Genomic DNA, 18,367 nt, shown 5'->3' with positions numbered 1-18,367 from the left:
CACAGAAGTCTGCCTTTGCATTTGCCTAAACGCCTTAAAGCGAAGACTATACAACTTTGAACAGTAAAATAGCAGCCAAGTTAATAAGCATCTTGTTCACTATGCTCCACATCTAACTGGGCTAAGGCCGAATCTCTACTTTTTGATACCATTGACCCCGGATGAGGATGGACCCGAATGTCAAAGTTTTTTTTGTTTGTTTTGTTCATTAGATTTTGTTTGTTGGCACTTGTAATTCTTACACATTTTTTCAAAATCACATTTTAAAGTTCATTGAATGTGCACGTCAGTCGACCCAACAGCATGCAGCGACAAATCGCCCATTTCAGGCGTAGAGATGCAACTGCTGTTGGTGAAAACTACGTTGGACTGTTTGTGTTCACTTTACACGACAAGCCAAGAGATATCATGAGCAAAAGGAGCAGCTTCCACTTTTGCAGACACAGATAAGTATACATGTTGTTTGAAACTGCTAGCTATGTTGTATATTTGCTGCATAAATGTTGGCGATGTTTATTACGAGTTAAGATACCCTCAACTGTTAGCCTATTGTTGGCCGGCCCAGCTTCAGTCATGAAGAGCTAAGCCATGCACTCTCTTTGACTTAAATTGAAATTCTGGGTAAGTTTATTTCATGTTTTTTATTGGTGTTACAGTAATGTAAATACCCATCGAGAGAGAGATAACATGAAGCAAATTTCAAAAAGTGAAGAAAAATACAGTAGAATTTTGTTCGACATAAGATTGTATTTTTTTGCATTTGCTAATTTTATGACACAATTTACAGTATAAATTGTATTTTCACCAACTTAAATTTGTTAAGGACTAACAATATTGCCACTAGGTATGTCACATTGCGAGGTGGTGGACCTCAAAAAGCAGGCAGGAGAGAGGAGCAGGTGTACTTGACAAATTATATTAAAACATAGAGAAAACTAAATCCAAAACAAAATCCAAAGAACAAAACTAATCCAAAGTAACAAACAAAAACCATGGCAGAAGCTAAAAACTCTCAATTACAGAAACATGACCGAAACATGACTGAAACAAACCTGACAGAAGCAAACAAGAAAACAAACAATGATCTGACAATGAGTGGTCGAGTGGGAGTCCTTTTATACAGCTAACTAAATAACGACCAACAGGTGTGCAGCTGCAGGGAGAGCCCTACAGTGCCACCTGTTGGTCACAAACCGAAACATGACAAGGTAATATTCCTCTGCCATGATTGTCAGAAACTGTCCTTAAACCACACGCTACAGGTAAGTTTATTATTCTCATACATTTCCAGTTCAGGCGGCCGGTCTATGTGTGCCCTGCGATTGGCTGGCAACCGGTTCAGGGTGTATCTTGCCTACTGGCCGTAGACAGCTGAGATAGGCTCCAGCACCCCCCGCATCCCTTGTGAGGATAAGGCGAATCGGAAAATGGATGGATGGATTTCCAGTTAATTGTAACAATTCAAGAAAGGTATGCCATGGTTGTGTGAAACTCTTCCATCCTTATGACAAGACTGCCCATGTAAGAACTGCTCTGCCCGCAGATCTCTTGGGCTTTTGCTTTTATGACTTGATGCAGGACCAGTGGCTCTTAACGTGGGTTTGATCGAACCCCAGGGGTTCGGTGAATTGGTCTCAGGGGTTCAACGGAGCCTCTGCCATGGACATAAAGATACACCCGACTCAAGATGCCAATTAGTTATGACAGGGCCGCTTGGCCATCGCTGGCGCCTGACTTGTGTGTGGACAGCATGGGATTGGTTGCCACTCAGTGACTGTGAGATTGTGGGTATGGTTGGTTGTCTATCTCTGTATGTGCCCTCTGACTGACTGGCAACTAGTTCGGGGGTTAGTCTGCCTTCTGTTTGAAGTAAGCTGGGATAGACTCCAGCAAACTCCCGCGACCTGGTCAGGATAAGCGGTGTTGAAGATGGATGGATGGAAGTTCCGAGTGTATGAGTAGTCAAGTGCCCCTACTGCAGTAGATGAAATCAACTCCTTAGGTGGACAAAAGAACCATGATCACCTCAGAACAGGTTAGTTGTCCATAGTCGACAAGGTACAGTAAATCATTTCACAAACAAATGCAGCATATAACTTTGGTGTATACGGTCTAATGGACATGACCACATTACTGATAATGGAAAGGACACAACAATGACAATATACGGACTTTCTCAAACGCATTTGTGTGAAAGTGTTTCCTCCATCAGTCAAGTTTGACTTCTTCTTACAAGCAGGGAAGAAAATGATTCTAAACAAAATTGTCTCGACTCTAACCAGTCATCTTCACTCATTACACACATGGTTTTAATTTCAAATACAGCAATCAGGGTTGAATGCAGGTGATACCCCAGTTTAACACCGTATCATTGTTCCAGCCTTGACTTTTATTCCTGGGTGGAGTTAATGCAACACCAGCATTCTGTTTTTAACACTGTTCCCCAACTTTTAACAGTGGCCAATTTGCAGTGCAGACACAGCGTGCTCATAAACAGATATCCAAACACAACTGAAGAACTGGCACTTTGCTCGTCTGTTAAGTATCCAGTTTCTTTCAGCCATTCGTGTCTAAACCACAGGCATCAAAAGTATAAAAAAAGTTTAAAAGTTTGTGAGAATTTGTGTTGATCTTGTCTTTTTATGCAATGACATCTGAATATGTTTACACCGCCATTACGTAAATCCATATTGGGCCATGGAGGAAAAGGATTTTAACTGGGTCGCTCGAACCTTGCAGTCTAAGTGCATCCTGACAAGCAGTGGTTCTTCAAAGTCTTAAGACAAGTGGAAACTTGTAGCTGCTAAAACCTGACCACAAACCACAGAAAGTGTACAAATCATGTCTTTATTTACAATACGGTTGGAGGCATTTCCTATTACTCTTGTTCATTTTATCCCACTGTGTTGACGCTTCCATCTTCAGATTCTGTGTATTCTGTCAGTGACCGCAAGACTTTCCAGAGTGAGCCCTGGTACTTGGGCATCTCCACCCACACACGCTGAATGATGCTGCTGACGGTGTGCACTCGCTCCGTCTCGCCCTGCAGAGCGGCTTCAAGTGAAGCAGTGGTGGATGGAGTGCCATCAATCATCTCCTCAATCTTCTTGGCCTTGTTCTGAAATTCTTCCTGGGGGGGAGAATGTGCATAATCATCGGAAGGCTGACATGATCAGAAAGGAAGTTTAACTTCCAACTTATAATGTAGAAAATCGATTCAACGTTATCGATTACCAGCCTTTACAAACAGTGAAAACAAGACATCAAACATCAGCTATGCTTAAGGTTATTATTCAGTCGAGAGAAATAAGGGATACGCCTTACCTGACCCTCTTGCAGCTCTCTGATCTCCTGGTCATACTCTTTCACTAACTGAAATATACATATGAGATACATTAGGTAGTTGAACAATTTGCCCTCAGTGCATATAACGTGCGCCCGGATTGACCACCTTGTGTATTTCTGTGATTTTTCGCCGCAAGCCATCATTCATCAGATGCAGCTCACCCTTGGTGGTGGCTTTTTTAGTGCTACGAGCCATGACCTCATTGCGCTCGATGATGTTTCCTCTCCTTTCCACAACTGAAATGCTGTCCCGCAGGAGCTGCTCACGCTGCCTCATCAGCAGACTGAGCCAACGCTGAAATGATCAACACAAATCCAGTCAACACTCCACACACACTCTCAAGTCTCTCAGCATTTGCAATCCCCTTTCGCAGCTCCTAGAAAGTTTTTGCACGCTGTGGACAAAAGAAACAAGAAATTAACCTCGGAATATTAAACTTGCATCGTATTAAGACCTTTCCAGGCAAATATTTGATACTTATGCCAATACAAGAATTTCCTTGTTCAAGAACACCTGTACAAATACAGTACTTTTTATTTTACATGTACAGGTGCCAAACTCAAGGCCCTGGGGCCACATCTGACACGCCACATCATTTTATGTGGTCCGCAAAAGAAAGTTATGCGCATTGACTTCATGTTTCTTGCTAAAAAATCTGTACCCAAATTGCAAATTGCCTTCGCTTTTAAAAACGTTGAGACATTGCAAGCATCTTTTGTTACTAATTTCCCTTTTGAAAAGAATGTCATCATATTTAAACAGTTTTAGTTGCCTCTGATTGCAAAACTAGTGACTCATCAGTTTGTTGTTTATGAAATATTAGGCGATGGGTTCACAGACACAACGACCCTCTGAAAGAAACAACTACACACAACTACAATGTGGCCCACAACAAAAATGGGTTTGACACACTTGGAATAGTGGGTTCGTAACGTTCACAACGGCAAACAAAGGGAGCCATTTTTCAAGATGTACAGACATAAGATCCAAAAAAACATCTGCGGCCTTATTATGCGCATTCCAGCTCAAAACAGATGATTATTATAAATCTCAAAAATTAGTTTAAAAAAAAAGGAACAGTTCACAGGGAGCAATCTTAGATTATACCTTCATTTAATCTGACAATCAGTTGGGGTTAGAACAGGGGTGGGCAGACTTTGGCGGACAAGAGTCATAGTAGAATTTCAAAACCGATAGATGTCCCAGTTATTTGTCGAAGTTAAAAATGTGTACCGGTAAGTTATAAAAATGGATTGTTTTGATTCAATAAATAAATCAGTCTTATTTTAATTGTTGTTCTTTAAAATTACTGTAAGGAAAATATCTAGGACTTGAAAAATGCTAAATTGTTTTTTTTATTTGTTTTAATTACTTTAGTTACATCCTGCAGTGTACAGGTTCTCCCTTAGGTTTCCATGCAGGGGAAAAATTAAAAAATCTTTTCTAAAAAACATTTTTATTTATGACATACTTTCGACATGACGAACATTGTTTTGAAAACACTTTTCTCCGGGTGTCCTCCACTCCTGAAGAACACTTTTTACCCCAGCACGAATTATGCACGTAATGACGTTTGGTAATGCGTTCGCTGAGATCATTTATGTTTTGTATATTTTCCTGTTTCATCAAGACCTTCAAATGCCCCCAATAAAAATAAATAAATAAAATTTAATTAATTCAGTAAGATCGAGGGATCTGGGACCAGTGGGCAATTTCCAACATGACATTTTATGACCAGTGCACATTTCTCAGGAGAAGATAAGATAAGAAAGCCTTTATTAGTCTCGCAATGGAGAAATTCCCAATTCACAGCAGCAAAGTTATGAAAGGAAGAAGTCGAACAACAAAATAAGAGAGAGTTTATACCTCCATACGATGAACATCATCCCTCATTATTTGGATGTCTCCTTGACCCTCTTGCACAACTAAACGGGTCTCCTTCATGACATGGGTCTTCTTTTCCCAAAGCATAATTTGACGCCTGTCACATCAAACACAGGCTTATTTGCATGCATTTTGACGACGCGCCAAAGAGGAATTCCTATTGAGCAAACAACTGACTCGGCCTCCACCAGACTGCTGAGAAGTTTCTCTTTTTCCTCCTGGGTCTTCTCCAGCTTTGCCTCCATCTCTATAGACTCCCGCTCTGCCTCCTAAACGTTACGTTACGTCACACCAAGCCTTCGGCAACAATATGACGCAAGAGAATGAGAAGCAAGAGGAAACCTTAAGCTTATGAAGGAATTCGGTCTCCATCACAGCGTTCTCCTGCTCCAAAGCGTAACGCAGCTGTGTGTTCTTGCTCAGAAGCGTATTGAGCTTGAGTAAATCTCTTTGAAGCATCTTATTGCTCTTCTCCACCTCGTTCTCCTCACGGTGCAGAACTTCAAGCTGGCCTGGAAGAAAGCATTCCAACTCGGGGGATTATGTCTTGCAAATGATGCTCATCGGACGATTGTGAAAAAGTGTTGGCGTCGCTGGATATGTAACATACGTTCCAAGTAAAGCTTCTTCTGACAAACCGCGGTGTACTTTGTCTGCAGTTTGTTATATTCCTTGTTGTGTGTCTGAATCTCCAGGGTTAATCCTATGAGCGTTCCCTGAAGCTTCAGCCACAGCTGCTGATCATTCTTCATTTTCTGTGATAATGTCTCAATTTGAGTCTTGATTGCTTCAATCTTGATTTGCAGCGGACTGAGGTCTTCATGCTGAAAACAAACACACACACACACACACACACACACACACACATATATCGGATGACAATGATAAACATGTAGGTTTAGTCAGGGTGTGTCTAATTTTGCAGACAGCATGCAGATTGTTGTAGCGTGATGTTTGGGCATCCTTGCGATGTCAGTTTCATGACACAACATTAGCCCATCAGTATCAGAGGATTTCCTTAAGGAACTCAAGTTTCTGAAGGAGTAAAGTCTTGTAGTCATAGAGCAAGAACAGGCAGCATGCTGGACTTTGGCTCTTACATGTAAATATCTGTAATGCCAAGAACTTTAATTCCCAAGATGGGCTGGGCTGTTTTTAATAATCAAGAGGTAAGCAATCAGGACTCCTTACCCCAGTTCGAGCTGCGATGAGGTCAATTTTCTTGTTGATGTTTGCAATGGTGGTCTGCTTCTGTGCGATGAGTGCATCAATCGATGAACTGTTAGTCTGGTTAGATGCGACCACCTTGTTATATTTTCTAATTTCTTCATCAAGCTCCTTCTGAGTTCGGGCCAAGTTTTCCAGTTTCTCGTTGATCACATTGCTCTCCAGGGCAGCCGCCATAACAGAACTCTCCAATTGCCACAGCTGATAGAACTAGATGAAGAAAAGGAATGAGGAATATGATGCTGCCATTCTTTTCCCCAATGATTTTTGCATACGTTAAAGTCTGACATGAACCTGTGACATCTCTGCAGTCTGTGGATTGGATGCAACAGATGATAAAAGGTAGAAGGCTTGCAGCACGGTTGGATTTGAATTTGGCGCCACTATGATGTAAGATTGTGATTTATTAGTCAGGTGTGTGCCTACTTCATGGTTACTACATTCACACTCAAATCAGGAAAAATACTAATAGATTCCCGGGATTTAAGATACACACCCACACATTCACACACACATTGATCAGTCCCCTTTGGTGGCTGTCAGGTGGCGCAGCATCACCATTTGTATGTGTATGTGTAAAAGAATGTGTAATATGCCGGATTTTCCGCACTATAAGGCGCTTTGGAGGATAAGGTGCGCCTTCAATAAATGGCCTGTTTTAATACTATTTTCATATATAGGGCACACCATATTAAAAGGGGCATAGAATAGATGCTACAATTGTGGCTGCGGTAGCGCTATGCATCCACTAGGTGGAGCTACGCTAAAGGAAATACAATACAAGACAATGCAGCTTTATTTAAATAGAGCTTTCACAACCGCTGCAGCAGTAACAAAGCACTTCACAGAACATTTAAAATACTATGTCCAAGAAATCAGAATATTGATCCATATATAAGGCGCATCGGATTATAAAGTGCACTCTCGGCTTTTGAGGAAATTGGATGCTTTTAGGTGCGCCTTATAGTGCGGAAAATACGCACCTTATAGTGCGGAAAATACAGTATATCAAGACACACACTCATTCGCTGTTCAGTCCCCCTGCAGTGGACCTGCTGTGTGGCTGCAAGGTCATGGCAGGGGGGACCGCGCTTTCGCCCTGCTGAGATCACTGAGGATGCACTGTCGCCGGGTACAATTCGCTAAATTTCTTTGGAGCCAACTCAATGAAGAGACATATGGTGGCCACAAGACAACCACTATTGAGAAACAAGCACTTTTGCCATATTAAACTAAGCAGAACGAAGAGCCAATCAGAGTAAAGTTTATTTAGATTTCAATTTAAATGTTAAAACGCACCATTCAAAATCACAGGTATTTCTGATCAATGAAAAGAGCTTGGGAAAGGGGCACCCTGCTCATTTACAACCCAAATTATCTTGCAAAGCTGATAAAAGCACATGAAAGATCGATCAAAAAGGAATTAAATGATAAAAGGGGATCTCCGAGTGCAAATTGTGTTCTCGACTTTGTTCGATGCTAATTTTGCATGCAGTCAGTGTAGTGCATCCATCTTCGATGTTTGGTCGTGTGTGGTGCACTCCCTGTACAAGTAACGGAAAATCAATCATACATCTCACCAATCAAAATCAGTCATCACATCTGCACGTTTGTCATGCAGTTATCTTCTTTTAATACTCGTATGACTTTTTCCTTTTAGGTGCCTTAACAGATAAGAAGGCTTTATGACGACAGTCCTAGAACTGAGTAATTCAATTCCCCTTACCAGACCAAGCAGATGATAAACTGAATGGATTGCGCTCAACATTATTTGTATTTCCAAGCTTTCTTTTTTGGAAACTGGATCCAAACAAGATTTGAATAGTGATCTGCAAAGGATTGTGCAAGAGCTTCTACTGTACTTTGTTTCTTGCGATCGCCACAACCTTATGTTGGAGGCACAAAATAGTGAGACTTGGATGTGAGACTCTTGACTCTAAGGAGTTGAGAACCTCTGTTTACCTTTTCTTTCTTGAGGGAGGCTTTCTTGTTAGTGAGTCGCTGGTAATACTGAGCAGCCTTGTTGTCCATGAGCTTCTGCAGCATTTGGGTCATGATGGAGTTCTCCAACTCAAGATGCTTATTTTTATTTTTTTCCAGCTTCCGTCTCTGATCAGTCATCTCAACCTGAAGGCCGTTCTCCTTCTGTAAAAATAAAAGGCAAGACATATTATTTATGTGGTCAGTAAAATCATACAGTAGATGGTTTCCTTAGAAGTCTTGTCTCGACCTTAGTGAGTTCTACAAGCGTCTGCTCTGTCTGCCCCAGAGCACGAATGTAGACGCTGTACTGGTCCTGCAGAATTTCATGCTGGCTCTGCTTCTGCGTGATCATCTTTTTGGTGACTTCGCAGTCCATCTGGGCGCAGTTCAGCATCATGGTCAAAGTCTCACTTTTCTCTTGCAGTTCCGAGATTGATTTCTTGTTGCCTTCAATCTCTTTGTCCAGTATGATCACTTGGTGCTCAGCCATGCTACGGGAAACATTACTCGCATGACTCTATTGATGCAACAAATCTACCGTTGTCAAAAAGGAGGTTATTTATTGAATGGGCTTTGATATTTGTGTATCAATAGCACATCATTGGCAAATGAAGCCCCAGCAGGGGTATCATCAGCTTGCAGGGGGAAAAAAAGAGCCAGCGGTGATAACCATACATGGCGACAAATAGTGCGGTAAGTTACTGTTTGTTAGCCCCTGATAGGCTTTAGAGCGTTTTCCCTTTGGACTTTGTGAGACGAGCATGGTAGGCAAGATTGGAGGGTCAAAGTTGCAGCTGTCTACTCGTATGATTGAATGGCTGGCAACAAAGGTGAAATAACGATATTTTTATATTTTGAGGGCAAAATCTCACAGCGACGTATTGTATAAAAAAATGAACGATAAACTATTTCATTTTTGGTATGGTGAACGTGGATCTATGAACAGAACTGGTTCATTTTTAAATTTGTGAACTGAACTTTGAACTAGAGTGCATAGACAATAAACTTTCCCAGCACCGTTTACAATTGGCACTGATTTGAAGATGTGTTAGCACCGGTTCATTTTCATACTTTCTTGGCAATGTAAATTGTTACAAGCAATAAAGCTAGCCACCTTTTCCAATTTTTAGGAGACTTTTGGCAACAAAGTTACGTAGAAGCATATATATCATCAATAGATACTCATAATAGATACTCACAACCCCTTGGCTACAGGTGAATTGCGCATATGCAAAGCCAGATCAACCGTGAGAGGAATGTAAACGTAATTGTTTCTTCAATGTGACACAAATTGAATGCACTGCCTTCGTAAAATTGAAGTTCTAAGCATATTCAATGTTCAGTATCTCATTCTCTCACAGTGATGAACTTGGGCAATGTCCGTTATAACTACTTGCAAATTATAAGAAGTACAAACGATATGTACAGACACTGAAAACGCTGGTGCAGTTCCGAAGATAATCTCTTCTATAGTACTGTACTATGAAAAAAATGTAATATAGGATAATAAATGAATAACACCAAGGGGATAAACATGAAGAAAATCTGTCAAATAATTATCAAATAAATACACAAGGTATTCTAGGGTCCTTGCCTTTTAAAGACAAAGATCTAATTCCAATGTTTGTGAAACATTCTTACCATACAGCCTGCTGCATTGCTCCAAATTCCTCATCTTGCTTTCTCATATTGAGCAGGCTGCGGTTCCACTGCTGCAGCAACTGCTTTTGTGCCATCGCCAGAGACTCCATTTGCATTTCAGCCTGAACACACATTTGCATAAAAGACAAAGGGGTTACTTACTCCTCCTTCATGGGAATAATACAATATATCTGTCGAGCCATCCATTTTCTATAACGCTTGTCTTCAGTAGGTTTCTCGGGTAAGTAGAACTTTTCCCAGCACACTTTGGGGGAGGCTGGGAATACCCTGGACTGGTCACTGGTCAGTTGCAGCGTACGTACAAGCGACTATTCATTCACTCTCACGTTGACATCTTTCGGCAATGTAGAGTCTTCAGCTAACCTAATAAACATCTTATGGGATGCAGGAGGACTGTGGGTATTTTGTGTGGTGGACACTATATACCTCAAAAAGAGCTTCTTTGGTTGCCAGTGTTGTCTCTGCTTGGGCATGGGTCTGGACCTCAAAGAGGTCCATCTGTTGTGTCAGTCTGTCCAATTCCTTCGTGAGGCGCTCTACATACAAATCCTGTTGGTACAGCAATTTGTCAATAACATTTAATCAGCATCCATTGAGTAATTCCCTGAAAGAAATGTTTATTGTATACAGTGAACCCCCACATATTCACAGCTCAGCCTTCATACATTTCCCTATTGACATATTTTAGTGGGGAACCTTTATTCCCTGAAAAACTCGCCTATTGACTTTATGGTCAGGCCAAAGCTATGTCAAATCTGAAATTATTGCTTTGGCCCATCGTTAGACCAAGGAACTATACAAGGAACTATGTTGAAGTGAGGATCTGAGTTACGTTTAGTTAAACCTCAGCATTGTCTAATAGAAAAAAAGGGCTTTGCTGCCATCTTGTAAGCCTCTATCTGAAATTTCATTTATTTTTTTCTATGATACTTGCTCTTGGCATTTTAAAACTGTAAAGTGAAAATGCTTGATGATTGAAGATTTGCTTTCCCCGCTAATCATTAAATTAATGTTTAATGACTATGCCGCACACTGTTTAAGAGGACCAACTCATAGCAGTTGTCATTTGGTATTTCAGACCAGGCGATTGGACTACTTGTTGGTTAATACTAATATAATGCAATAAGTGTTTTGAGAAAAATATGTTGCATTTTTCAGTTTATGAAGTGAATTATATCATTTTGATTGCTGTAATTTGATTTGTGTAATCCAAGGCTCGAAATAAGCGGGTATGCATCGCAATTCATGAGTCAAAATGTTGTTGCAGCTCATACAAACTGCAAAGCGGGTGGTGAAGTGGCACAGCACACTTACTTCACCAACACGCGGGAAATCAGAGTTGGAACCAAAAGCTCCTCGGTGTGCAGGAGAATACTGTACCACTACAGCCAAGGTGATAAGAGAGACAGACAAAACAGTACTTGGAACGTCTTCAAGTAAAAAAAAAAAACATTTAAAAGTCCAGGAAAGCATACGGGGAAAGAGATTAGCTGAAAAGGAGTAGGATATTGAGAGGACTGAGGAGAGGAGGCAATAATACAAGGAGAAGTGAAGAACAGCAAAGGTGAAGGTGGCAAAGGCCAATAAAGATACGTTTATTTTTGTATGCCAGGTTGGACAGTAAAAGTGATAAACATCTTCACATGTCCAAATAGAGAGATAAGAGATGGAGAGGATGTACAGCAGGTTGGTGTAGGTACAACATCTGGAGAGATGGCTGTAGAGTTTTTGACCATGCTGTTCATTTGAATTCTTGACGGTGAGAAGATACCTGATGAATGGTGGAAAAGTGTGATGGTGCCCGTTTTTAAGAACAAACGTGATGTGCACAGGAGTGGGGAACGACTGAGGAATCAAGTTCAAGAGTCAAACAATGAAGTTATGGGAAAGAAAAGTAGAGGTTAGACTCAAGACAGAAGTGAGTATTCATGACCAAAAGTATGGGTTCATGCCTTGGAAAAGTATCACAAATGTATGATTTGTCCCCAGGGCGTTGATGGAGAAGTGCAGAGAAGATCAGGACTTGCATTGAGTCTTGAGTCACACGGTCGCACGGTCGGCTTGGAAGGCGGTCCCAAGTGCCACATCCACAGCAGTCACCCGGAAGTGGAGATTTTCTTAAAGTTTCTTTGATTGTAAATGCACTTTGTGGGGACCAAGCTCCTGCATGGATTCCTCGCGAGAGACTACACTTGCGCTGGGCATGTAAATAGGGCCCATGGTGTCAACGGTCCAGAGCAATGATGAGCACGGTAAGGAGGTAAAGAAATAAAGACATTCGAGAGGGCTGATATCTGTTGTAAGGGAAGGCATAATGGCAGTTGGTGTCACAGACTTGCCAAAGATAGGCTGAGATGGAGGACAAGCCAAAAGGAAAATAATTTCTCTTTAACCAAGCAAAAATATATTTGATCTGAATATTTGATTAATCAATACAATTTTCAGTAGGATACTCAAATGCTGAAATGTTCGGTAGCTGCAAGCCTGACATTCTCTCGTTATATTGTCATATTTTTACTTGCTTAATGTCCCCAAGATTCATCTGCAAAAAAATTGCTCCTCAAAATTAGAAAGTTGGCCCAGAAATAAGGCATTGCTAAACAAAATTACTTCTCAAAGAAAAATAATTGCTGTAATCTATGTACCGTATTTTCCGCTCAATAAGGCGCTTTGGCGTATAAGGTGCACCTTCAATGAATGGCTTATTTTAAAACAGTTTTCATATATAAGGTGCACCGCATTATAAGGCGCATAGAATAGAAGCTACAATAGTGGCTGGGGTTGCGTTATGCATCAACTATAGATGGAGCTACGCTCAGGGAATACAATACAATTCAGCTTTATTTATATCGCGCTTTCACAACCGCTGCAGCTGTTACAAAGCGCTTTACAGAACATTTAAAACACTACGTCCAAGAAATCTGATTTTTATCCATATACAAGGTGCATCGGATTATAAAGCGTCCTGTCAGCTTTTGAGAAAATTCAATTCATCATCAAAATTCATTCAATTCGTCTGATGGCAAAAATCTTACCCTTGGATTAATTTTACTTCCACTAATTCTAATGGGTTAAAAATCAGAAAAATACGGAGGGTCAAAGAGCTTCATGGAACAGATTAAATTCAAACCCTGTGAGTCCTCTGTATTTCATTTAAGACCATTCACCTGCTTGAGTTTCTGGTCCTCAGCCTTTGATTTCTTGGTTCCGATTTTTTGTGTGGCATTCTTTGTTGCTTTTACATTAGAATGCAGATCTTCACTGACTTCTTGTGTGAAGTTGACATGCAACTTAAGTTTGTCGAATTCTAGCTGCAGCTTGGATACTATGCATAAAAAAAACAGACATGTCAAAAGAGCTTCTGACACCGATGATCAATATCTATATACAATAGAGTATAGTGTCGTCACCATCTTGTGTTGCATACTAAGGGTGTGTGTGTGTGTGTGTGTGTGAGACACAGAGATGACTGTCCTGTCGGCGGTGTGACGGCAATCGCTGCTGCCACCGCTCGAGTCTAGCTGCCATCTCCATGAGCACTAGCCAAGCCGCCATGTTTGTTCATATTTTGCAAAGCGCTGTGATGTCAACTTCAAAATAAAAGCCTCACAACTAATACTGTACATGGATGTTGATGCCTGTCTTTGATTCTGAATTGCTGTGGTTCCTAACAGGACTTGGGCTTTTTGACTGTGAGCTGATGGCTGGCTGCAATATGTTTGGAAGATAAATCTTCCAGTCTCCTAGGAGGTTAAAAAAGAAGAGGAAAAATGAGCCCGGTCCTACTCCTGAATTAGCACCAGCTGTAGCTCTTATGTGCGGAGGCTTCAAAACAGTAAACAAGCATTCCCTAATAAGAACAAGGGAAAACAGTCAGGTAACGCGGGCCTACAATTTGGCCATTTCTGTCACACCGAGCAGTGGACATGGAAAGGGATGCAGAGACATCATCAATAACCGCAATTGGACACTCTCAAAATCTCTACCTTTGGGCAAATTCATACCTTACACCTTATATTGAATATGAGTCTCAACCGTGCTCAACTCATGTGTATTATACTTTTATTTCAAAAACAACAGAACCTCTCAACTCATGAAAATGAGGGGGTTTTTTTCTTAGCTCCTCCCCACATCAAGCCCCACCGTTAGCCGCCGGAGAGAAAAGAATTGTGCCTGGTCTCACCATTAGCCCGGGTCTTGGTGCACTCGTTGGTGGTGCTGGAATGACAAGCCTTCATTGCCTTCAGTTCTTCTTGTACCTGTCTATGTTTCTCTTCAGCCAAGCGCTTTGACTTCTGTTGTCCATCTAGTCTTGTCTGGAGATTTTTAAGCCTTTCCTGTTCCCCGAACAACTCTACATATAATTCCTCTGTTTGGTTTGCCTCTGCCTTCTCCAACGCCCCCTGCACAGGTAACACAGATAGAAAGATCATTTGACTTTTACCTGATTGTGTGAGTGCGCAAGTGCAACACAGCCACTCACGGTAGAGCTTAAAATGTTTACAAACTGTAAAGAATGTCCCACCTGTTCATTCAGTTGCATTTTTAGCCTCTTGAGTTCCTTGATGAGTTGATTCTTTAGTGCTGCTTGCTTCTTTGCCACCAGGGGCTGTCAATAAATGAAACGACAATCTGAGCCATGATGGTTTTGTGCACAAAATCCAGCAACACGCTTTGCTTTTACGATAGATTTTAAGTTCATCTGTACATAATATTATCTCCATAAATACGAGACAGAATGACCAGCCGTTACGATATTTCATCTGCCACAAATAATAATTCCTAAACCTGAAAGAAAAGCCACACACATGTTCAGCATCAAGAACAAGAAAATCTTCTTCCTCGTTGTCATCTATAACGGGCTCCCTATCCTCCTTTTCCTCAACTAAATTCATAAGGTGGGGTGGTGACAGAACTTCGGCAAAATGTTCCGGTTCTGAAACAATAATGTGGGCAAATAATTAACTTGCATTTAATCAGCATCAATATCTTTATAACCCGGTAGTCTTTGTCATAAACTGACCAAAGTGTATGTTCACAACAGGGTCTTCGATATCACTGATGTCTGGCTGTGAGACCACATCAACTGGTTCAGATCCAGGCTGATCCTGGGAAAACAATGACAGTGACAGGTTAAATATATTCATTTTGATGGTCATTTTGTGTTCATCATTTGGTCTGAAAATACAAAAAAATATATACAATATCCTAAGAAAACACAATGTCTCTGTATTTTGACCGTATCAAACATTTACCGGTGTAAAGGGAGACACATTTGCTTCAACATCATTTGCATTTTGGTCATTTCCATCCTGCTGCTCGGTTCCTCCCTCTTCTGCCTCAGTTCCCCCCACAACTTCTAGCTCGTCTTCAGCTGTCTCGACTGAGGCTGATGAAATAGTACATTTTCAAAATGATCAGATGACATTGTGATTCCATTCTCATGTAGAATTGGTTGTATTAAGGTTCAGGCCAACCTGTGAGAAAATAGCTGTCTGGCTGTGAATCTGCATCTACCGGCTCAGATCCAGGCTGATCCTGTGAAAAAAAATGAGAGTGACAGGTTAAATACAATGATTATGAAGGTGATTTTCTGTTCATCATTTGGTCTGAAAATACCAAAAAAATAAAATAAAATAAGATATAATATTCTAAAACACAATGTCTCAGTATTTTGACAGTGCCAAACATTTACCTGTGGAAAGGGAGACACATTCGCTTCACCATCATTTGCATTTTGGTCATTTCCATCCTGCTGCTCGGTTCCTCCCGCTTCAGCCTCCAATCCCCCAACAACTCGTAGCTCGTCTTCAGCTGTCTCGACCGAAGCTAATGAAATAGTACATTTTCAAAACAATCAGATGGCATTGTGATTCCATTCTCATGTACAATTGGTTGTATTAACATTTAAGACAACCTGAAAGAAAATAGCTGTCTGGCTGTGAGTCCGCATCAACTGGCTCAGATCCAGGCTGATCCTGTGAAAAAAAATGAAATTGACAGGTTAAAGACAATGATAATGATGGTGATTTTGTACTTCATCAGTTGGTCTGAAAATACAGCTAAAAAAAAAAATTCTAAAACACAATGTCTAGGTATTTTGTCAGTATCAAACATTGACCTGTGGAAAGGGAGACACATTTGCTTTTCCATCATTTTCATTTTGGTCATTTTCATCCTGCTGCTCGGTTCCTCCTTCTTCTGCCTCCATTCCCACCACAACTTCAAGCTGCTCTTCAGCTGTCTCCACCGAGGCTGATGAAATAGCACATTTTTCAAAGTAATCAGATCACATTGTAATTCCATTCTCATGTGCAATTGGCTGTATTAAGATTTAGGCCAACGTGTAAGAAACTGGCTGTCTGGCTGTGAGTCCACATCAACTGGCTCCGATTCAGGCTGATCCTGTGGAAAAAATAAAATAAAAATGAAAGTGACGGGTTAAAGACAATTAATATAATAGTGATTTTGTGTTCATCACTTGGTCTGAAATACAAAAAATAAATACAATGTTCTAAAACACAATGTCTAGGTCAGTGGTTCTTAACCTTGTTCGAGGTACCGAACCCAACCAGTCCATATGCACATTCACCGAAACCTTCATTAGTGAAAAATAAAAATATGATTCAAGAAGTGTTCCTTTAGTTTTGAGTTGCTCATGAGTTGACAAATCATGCAGATAGGACACTGAGTCCCATCACTGTCCGGGATGCATGTGAATCCATGTTGCAAATATTCGTCCGACCGTTTTTTTTGTTTGTTTGGTTTTTTTTTGCTCAACACGGTTAGCATGTATTAAAAATAATCTTGGAAAAAAAAATAAATCACACGACATACTATCACGACAGGCACACGTTGACGACTGAGCGAACAAAATTTCCTGCAGCACTGATTGGACAAGCCATGTACTGTGATCAGCTGCAGTGGGCGTGTCATAACTAATTGACATGTTGAGTCGGCTGTGTCTTAACCTCCATGGCAGAGGCTCCGTTGAGCCACTGAAACCGATTAACTGAACCCTTGGGGTTCGATCTAACCCAGGTTGAGAACCACCGGTCTAGATATTTTGACAGTACCATTTACCTGTGGAACGGGTGACACATTTGCTCCATCATTATTTGCAGCTTGGTCATTTTGATCCTGCTGCTCGGTTTCTTTCTCTTCTGCCTCCATCACCTCCTCATCTTCTAACTGGTCTTCATCTCTCTCCATTGGAGCTGATCAACGTACAATTTGGAAACAATCGGATGACACTGTGATTCCATTCTCAGATGCAATTGATCGGATTAATATTCACGCAAACATTTAAGAAATTGATATATCCTACAAACAGATGTTGAAAATTCCAAATGCATTATTGACTGCTTTGTTTTGAATCCATTGTGGAAATGTCTATAAATTCATTTTCTTTGCTGCTTGTCCACATTAATGCCTGAAAAGCTGCTCTTACTATTGTAGTGCATGAGATACGTATTATGTTGTATAATAATAATGGAAATGTTTATCAATTGTGGGTCTTTAAGGTTTTTTTTCCAATTCGGATATTTTTACCTCTTACATCATAATCATACTGCTTTGACTGTCAGTTTTTGTTGTATTGTTAATCTACACATGTAGGCTGCGAAAAACACGTCACTCTCTAAAGCAGTTGCATTGAAAAATGTTTTTATTTCCAACAATTGAAGACAATAATCTAAAATGTCTCAATAGTTCAGTACTTACCGACGTATTCACTGACGGTTACGTTCAAACGTTCAAATTTCTATACCGAGTCAGTCTGTGACATAGCATTGCAAAGGCGAACAAATATTAAAAATGCATCATAAAGAGATGAAAATGAAATTCTTTGAACACAAATCATTTCTCCTTGTTTGATTACGACTAATGAGGAGCCTTATCAATAGTCATAACACGGAGCAGCGCCATTGACGGACGTTCAACACAACCAGTCACAAACTAGGTAACAAACATAACGCTTGTACTCACGTGTACTCACGCCGACGTAGTTGCGAGATGTTGCTACTGTCTCTCGCTGCTTTCAAGTAATTTGGCGATAATCGCTGCTGATTCCCGTCATCCCAGCAACAGTAAGTCATAAAAAGCACAGACGTGCAGTGTGGAGCTGGTGTTTTTACACGTTGCAGGGCACATTCATGGCATAAATCACGTCATAGTCAAGTAGATTTCAAAATTGCATTTACATTGCATTGTTTTATCAGTGTTGACGTAATGTACTTATAAGAATATCACCTCGGGAAATGAAGA

At 40.7% G+C, this 18,367-nt stretch overlaps 1 protein-coding gene across 1 annotated transcript; it reads right to left on the bottom strand.

Moving 5' to 3' along the window:
- Nucleotides 1-733: 733 nt before the first annotated feature.
- On the bottom strand, nucleotides 734-18,231 carry ccdc40 (coiled-coil domain 40 molecular ruler complex subunit). The gene is made up of 25 exons (XM_086121199.1): nucleotides 18,089-18,231; nucleotides 17,186-17,319; nucleotides 16,447-16,507; nucleotides 16,224-16,357; nucleotides 16,020-16,080; nucleotides 15,798-15,931; nucleotides 15,580-15,640; nucleotides 15,358-15,491; nucleotides 15,126-15,210; nucleotides 14,911-15,038; nucleotides 14,628-14,711; nucleotides 14,286-14,505; nucleotides 13,270-13,427; nucleotides 10,529-10,651; nucleotides 10,082-10,203; nucleotides 8,688-8,931; nucleotides 8,420-8,602; nucleotides 6,422-6,667; nucleotides 5,841-6,054; nucleotides 5,573-5,742; nucleotides 5,408-5,499; nucleotides 5,213-5,327; nucleotides 3,452-3,640; nucleotides 3,325-3,372; nucleotides 734-3,130 (listed from the first exon to the last, which is right to left on the bottom strand). Exons 2-25 carry the CDS (start codon nucleotides 17,312-17,314, stop codon nucleotides 2,894-2,896), a joined length of 3,372 nt encoding a protein of 1,123 aa, XP_085977325.1. The 5' UTR covers nucleotides 17,315-17,319; nucleotides 18,089-18,231; the 3' UTR covers nucleotides 734-2,893.
- Nucleotides 18,232-18,367: the final 136 nt, after the last annotated feature.

This window comes from Hippocampus guttulatus, chromosome 9, assembly GCF_054856545.1.
Source record: "Hippocampus guttulatus isolate MCC_2025c chromosome 9, RoL_Hgut_1.0, whole genome shotgun sequence".
Taxonomy (NCBI): Eukaryota; Metazoa; Chordata; class Actinopteri; order Syngnathiformes; family Syngnathidae; genus Hippocampus; species Hippocampus guttulatus.
Note: the sequence above shows the minus strand (reverse complement) of the source record. Positions and strands in the feature narration are given on the sequence as shown.

Excerpts from the sequence above, each read along its gene's own strand:
- ccdc40 (XM_086121199.1), bottom strand. The coding sequence starts at position 17,314 with ATGGAGAGAGATGAAGACCAGTTAGAAGATGAGGAGGTGATGGAGGCA. Across the intron at positions 15,211-15,357 it reads ATGTGTCTCCCTTTACACCG|GATCAGCCTGGATCTGAACC; the intron begins GTAAATGTTTGA and ends TTGTTTTCCCAG. Across the intron at positions 13,428-14,285 it reads CACCAAGACCCGGGCTAATG|TATCCAAGCTGCAGCTAGAA; the intron begins GTGAGACCAGGC and ends TTTTATGCATAG.